Here is a 5,948-nt window from a genome sequence, read left to right as displayed (position 1 = left end):
TTTTGTAGTTTTAGTAGAGACGGGGTTTCACCATGTTGACCAGGATGGTCTCGATCTCTTGACCTCGTGATCCACCCGCCTCGGCCTCCCAAAGTGCTGGGATTACAGGCGTGAGGCACCGCTCCTGGCCTGTAATGTTATTTCTTTTTTTGCAAAAAGTTTTAAAGTGGCTGGGTGTGGTGGCTTATGCCCGTAATCCCAGCACTTTGGGAGGCCGAGGCGGGTGGATCACCTGAGGTTGGGAGTTGAAGACCAACCTGACGAACATGGAGAAACCCTGCCTCTACTAAAAATACAAAATTAGCCAGGCGTGGTGATGCATGCCTGTGATCCCAGCTACTCAGGAGGCTGAGGCAGGAGAATCACTTGAACCCAGGAGCCAGAGGTTGCGGTGAGCCGAGATCACACCACTGAACTCCAGCCTGGGCAACACAAGCGAAACTCCATCTCAAAAAAAAGATCTTACATAATAAAAATTAATATTTTAAAAATCTGGATAATAAAGTATAGATATTTGTTATGCTACTCTACTTTTTTCTATACATTTTAAATATTTCATTACAATAAAAAGTTAAAAACAGAAAAGCAATCATAAAAATAAAATTGAAAATGTTAAGGCTAAATGAAAGATTATTTTAAATTACAAACTGTTAGCTTTTATTATTTTATTTTCTTTTTGAGACAGGGTCTCACTCTGTTACCCAGGCTGGAGTGCAGTAGCATGATCATGGCTCACTGCAACCTCCATCTTTCTGGCCCAAGTGATCTACCCATCTCAGCGTCCCAAGTAGCTGGGACTACAGGCACGTGCTACCATGCCTGGCTAATGTTTTTATTTTTTGCAGTGGCAGGGTATTGTTCTGTTGCCCAGGCTGGTCTGGAACTCCTGGCCTCAAATGACCCTGCCTCAAGTCTCCCAAAGTACTGGGATTACAGGCATGAGTCACTGTGCCCAGCCTAGATATTTTTAAATTCTATGGTTTCCCTTTATTCTTATTACTTATTGGACAGCCACACAAACCTCTGTTATCCTCAAACAATTTAACCAAACCTCCCAAACTGGCTCCTTCAATTTGACCAAACAGGGATGGAAGATCAGAAGGAAAGTCTCATACATCTGTTACCTTTCTTGCCCACCTTCAACAAAGGGCTTTACCTATATGAATCCTCATGAAAGCCATGGAAATGTGCAATATAGGTGTCACCATTTTACCCATGAGAGGCTCAGTAACTTACTCAAAATCTTGGAGGTGGCAAGAAGAGAACTAGAAAAGCAGTACTCCAGATTCACTGTTTGTTCTCTCACTAGGTCAATGAAGGGCAAATCTGCTACCCTGAGATACTTGATTTAGTTCATCCCCTATTTACTGCTTACTTATTCTAGGGGCCAGAACCTGATCTGGGTCCCAAGGAATCAGAGCTGAACAAGAATAATCATCACTATGTATAGGGATCCCCCAGAGGTACAGCTTCCTTCTGCTAATCAACAAATTGCCCAGCCTGGGCAACACAGTGAAACCTCATCTCCACAAAAAATAAACAAAATTAGCCGGATATGGTGGTGCGCCCCTGTAGTCCCAGCTACTTGTTGGGCTGAGGCGGGAGGATCACTTGGGCCTGGGAGGTAGACATTGCAGTGACCATGATTGTGCCACTGCACTCCAGCCTGGGTGACAGAGCAAGAGCCTATCTCAAAAACAACCACAACAACCACAACAAAAACAAACAAATTACAAGGGTTTGGGGTTTGCTCACATTTAAATAGTTTTCTTTGCCCTCTTCAGTTCCAATAAGATAAAAGTTAAGTCCATATTTGAAGTCTTTGTCATAAACAAGCAGAAGCTCATTTCCAGGATATTCCTACAAGAATATAATTAAGAGAGGAAGTTAATGTTCAACTGTCATTCAGTTTATTTTGACACTAATACAAAATTCCTATGTCTGTAAACAACCAATCATAGAAGATAACCATTGTGCTAATTTATGGCTGATAACACCAAATTGCAAAACTATTTTATTAACTTTAAAAAGCTCTTAAAAACATAATGCATCCAGGGAAATTTACATGCATTTTTACTTCTAACAGGAAAAATGAAGCAGTTTTTGTCTGGTATTGTGCTCTGTAGCATGCTTAGAGATAAATCAGAACCAAAATTATGAATTAAACAATTAAAGCAGAAAATAAGGATAGATTCATATTCTAGTTAAAACTGGGCAAGGGCAGAGCATGGTGGCTCATGCCTGCAATCCCAGCACTTTAGAAGACCAAGGCTAGTGGATTGTTTGAGCTCAGCCTGGGCAACATGGTAAAACCCTGTCTCTACAAAAGCAAAAATTAGTTGGGCATGGTGGCCTGCACCTGTGGTCCCAGTTACTCAGGAGGCTGAGATGGGAGGATCACTTGAACCTGGGAGGTAGAGGATGCAGTGAGCCATGATTGTGTCACTGTACTCCAGCCTGGGCAACAAAAGTGAAACCCTGTCTCAAAAAAAACAAAACAAAAACTGGGCAAGGAAGAACTTTTCTGCGTTTAGATAACAAGTCATTGATGGAACTCTGCTTTTCACAGATGATTGTCAAACAGGATTCCCAAAAGGGATGGGCAAGCTAGCACTGGCCCAAAGCAAAAGGGCCAGATTTGAACCAACAACCTGTCCAACTTTGTTGTTATATAACAGGAACTTCTTGAGGTAGGACTGAAAATAAAGAGGGATATTGTGCTTACCTGGACAATTTTTTTGACTGGGTGGAAATCAGATACTGCAGCTCTGTTGCGCAGGTCCTCAAAAATATCTTCTTTATTGATAAGCTTATAAGGTTGTTCATCTGTGACATCTTCATCTATTCGGCAGTTAAATATTTCCTGGGTCTTGGTAGTTAACACTAAAGGATAAATTTCTGGATGACCTAGAAAAGACAAAGTGAAATTTCGACATTAAATATGCCCACTTAAAATATTAGCATTAGGAAACATACAATTGCTTGCTTTTAATAATTATCTTGGTTAAAATTTTAAGACTTTAAAGTTATTATTCCTATATTTAAAGTAAATATATCCATTGTTTTTTTAATGCCAAAAAAGTTTTTAAAACAGAAGAAAATAACAATGGTCCATAATACTACCTCTTAAGAAGAAAAATCTCTATTAATATTTTGCTTTATTTTCTTCTAGTCACTCTATATATCCCTTATATAAACTTCTAAATTCCGATTTTAATACTTACTGTTATATCATAAGTATTTTATGCAAGTATTTAATACTTACCATTATGTCACAAGTATCTGACATTAGTAATGGGTTTAAAACATCATTTTATATTAATTGAATTCTATAGCATACTTTTAAATTATTCTCTTGTTGGTAAGCATTTTAATTTTTTTCTCGCTTGTTTCCAGTTATTGTAGATCATTCTACAAACAAATATCTAGTTTATAAATTTTTATTGCCTTTCTAATTATTTTCTTAGGATCAATTTTAAAACTGTTATTATTGGTTGGAAGGTATGACCACTTGTTTAGGTTCTTTTCAGCCTGTATTTCTTTCCTAAAACACCCCAACCTCACCCTCTCCCCTGCTGCTCTCTTACCAGGTGAGTGGCTTTCTATTTCTCAGAGAAAACAAGGTCTGAATAGCACAGAATCTTACCAGGTCCTGCAGCCCTGCCCACCGGCTGATTAAAACAGGCACCACCTTTCCACCTTTATGCACTCAGAGGACCTGCCCTCCTCAGCCGCCAGGGGCCCATCAACTATTCCTTTCAACTTTTCTTACTTCCATGCCGCTTTCCTTCAGCATGCAGATTTGCTCAATTGCCTCTCATTTAAAAGAAACCTTCCCTTGACCCTTCATAGGGATCTCTGCTCTTTAGGGCTTCTCTTTTTCACAAACTTAACAGTTACTCAATTCTTCTCATTTTTCAATTACTGACTTCTCAGTAATTGAATTAATAAACCCTTGGACATAGGAAGGTGGGGAGGCAATCCCTTTCCTCCCATCTGGCTGCCAGTCCCAGTATTGCTCTCAAAAGAGGAGAGAGGAGAGATTCAAGAGGCCTCCATCCTTGATCTTCACATCCCCTTCTCACACCCCAGGGCCAGTCCTCTGCAGCAGCATGCCCTGGGAGGGTGGACGCTAGAGGACAAAGGAGCATTCTGCCTGCTGCCCTCCCCTCTCTCAAGCCTTCTTCCTGTTTTCTTACCCTTCTTATCACTATAATCAGCCACAACAGTCTCAGCTCTGCATCTGCCCCCAGGATTCTCTCCCCAACTCACAGAGTCACTCCCATCTCTTCAAGCACCCACACCCCTGGATGTCAGGCTATCCGCCCTCCAACTGCTCAACAGATGTGCCAGCAAGGGGAGAAGCGAATGTGGCCTCTCATGTTGGAATTTTGAGCTTATTTTCCCATAGAAATATTTTCCCCCACCCCAGGGGCTCTATGGTACAATAATTCAGGTAATTTGGAGGTTTTAAATAACTATATGCATAACACTGATTATATGTGGAAGTATATTTCAAACTTCAGTCAGTTGGCATAACGTTGGGAATTCAAGTTGTTCATGAATAAAGGACATATTATACATTTTTATCTCCCTCAAAAGATTAACTGTAACACCTGCACCTATGAGATGCTCAGTAAGTAACTGTTGATTTGATTCAAACAAGTACTCCCCTGCAAACAGACTGCATTTATAATGTCAAATGTATAACAAAAGTTCTGTAGTTGTGCCTGAGAAAACCACTAGGTGGTACTGTGAGACTCACAATGCGCTAATACGGAAAATAATAAACAGGCATTCAGGAAGACCAGAAAGCTTTCTGCCATCCACGACACTGGAAAGACAGCACCAAAGATCGTTTTCTATGCTATCTGCCCCTACTAAACACACACTTCAAATTCTACTGGCTTGATATTTTTCACAAAAAATTATCCTTTCACACTAATTGGATTTTTCAAGGCAATTCTAATATAGGAACTAACATTCCTTTACCTAGAAGTCAGTAAAACTAGTGGACTGTTTCTGGCTAGGGTTGGCAATCAGTGATAACTGCAGAAAACTGGCAGCCAACAGATCACACAAAACTTCTATATGCCAGTACCATCATGCCCCATCACCATGAGGACCAAACTAACCAGGGCAAGGCCTGATGCTTCTGGTCACCCCAAAGGGTCACCAGCCAAATACCATAAAACAACTGCTATTGGGTAGGTTTTGAGGCACACACTGAGGACAGCACTACAGGCTACGGCAATGAGGCTGCTGTGATCAGCAATGAGATGGGCTCACTGAATCCTTGAGCAGAGTGGCAGGTGGGTTGCTCCAAGGAGTGTGAGACAAGTGTTGGAGCAGAGGAGGAGGTCTTCAGGGCCTCCTGAAGCTGACTGAGGTCAGGAGTCCCAATCACAAGGACAATGTCTGCCAGGGCCCAACAGCCATGTTAATTATGGTAACTTCTATGGTACACTTACTGCTGCCATGTGCAGTTTTAAGCACTTTATGTGTATTATTAACTCATGTAGTCTTCACAACAACATTCAGAGGTGGGTACTATAATTGTCGCCATTTTTTAGCTGAGAACACTGAGGGCCACAGAGTTCAAGTAACATGTCTGAGCCTCTAGGAGTTGAAAGTGATGGTACTAGGATCAAAACCAAGGTCCCTGAACTCTGCTGTGCTATACTTTCTCTCTAATGAGTGGACACAGCAGAGCCCTGGAGAGGGTCCTGCTTCTCCACACACAGCCAAGGAGGGAACAGAGATGATGTTCCCTAGGATCCCATGAATGGCAGTTATTCACCTAGCAGGAGCCAAAGGTAGATTTGAGCTCTACACAATTCATGCCTCAGAATCTTACTGTGTGTACAAGATAGAAGGCTATGCAATATAAATCATAGATTACACATATATTGTTCTGTATAATGAGCATTATTTAAGTAACCCCCATA

At 41.1% G+C, this 5,948-nt stretch overlaps 1 protein-coding gene across 1 annotated transcript in view; it reads right to left on the bottom strand.

The window, feature by feature from the left end:
- DNAI3 (dynein axonemal intermediate chain 3) overlaps nt 1–5,948 on the bottom strand; it is a 78,345-nt gene that overhangs the window by 51,855 nt on the left and 20,542 nt on the right. Inside the window, exons 4-5 of the mRNA XM_037728316.1 lie at nt 2,726–2,907; nt 1,756–1,860 (exon numbers count right to left, since the gene is read on the bottom strand). Coding sequence (XP_037584244.1) covers nt 1,756–1,860; nt 2,726–2,907 — 287 coding nt within the window. The remainder of the gene's footprint in view (nt 1–1,755; nt 1,861–2,725; nt 2,908–5,948) is intronic.

The sequence above is a fragment of the Cebus imitator genome, unplaced genomic scaffold, assembly GCF_001604975.1.
Source record: "Cebus imitator isolate Cc_AM_T3 unplaced genomic scaffold, Cebus_imitator-1.0 Scaffold261, whole genome shotgun sequence".
Taxonomy (NCBI): Eukaryota; Metazoa; Chordata; class Mammalia; order Primates; family Cebidae; genus Cebus; species Cebus imitator.
Note: the sequence above shows the minus strand (reverse complement) of the source record. Positions and strands in the feature narration are given on the sequence as shown.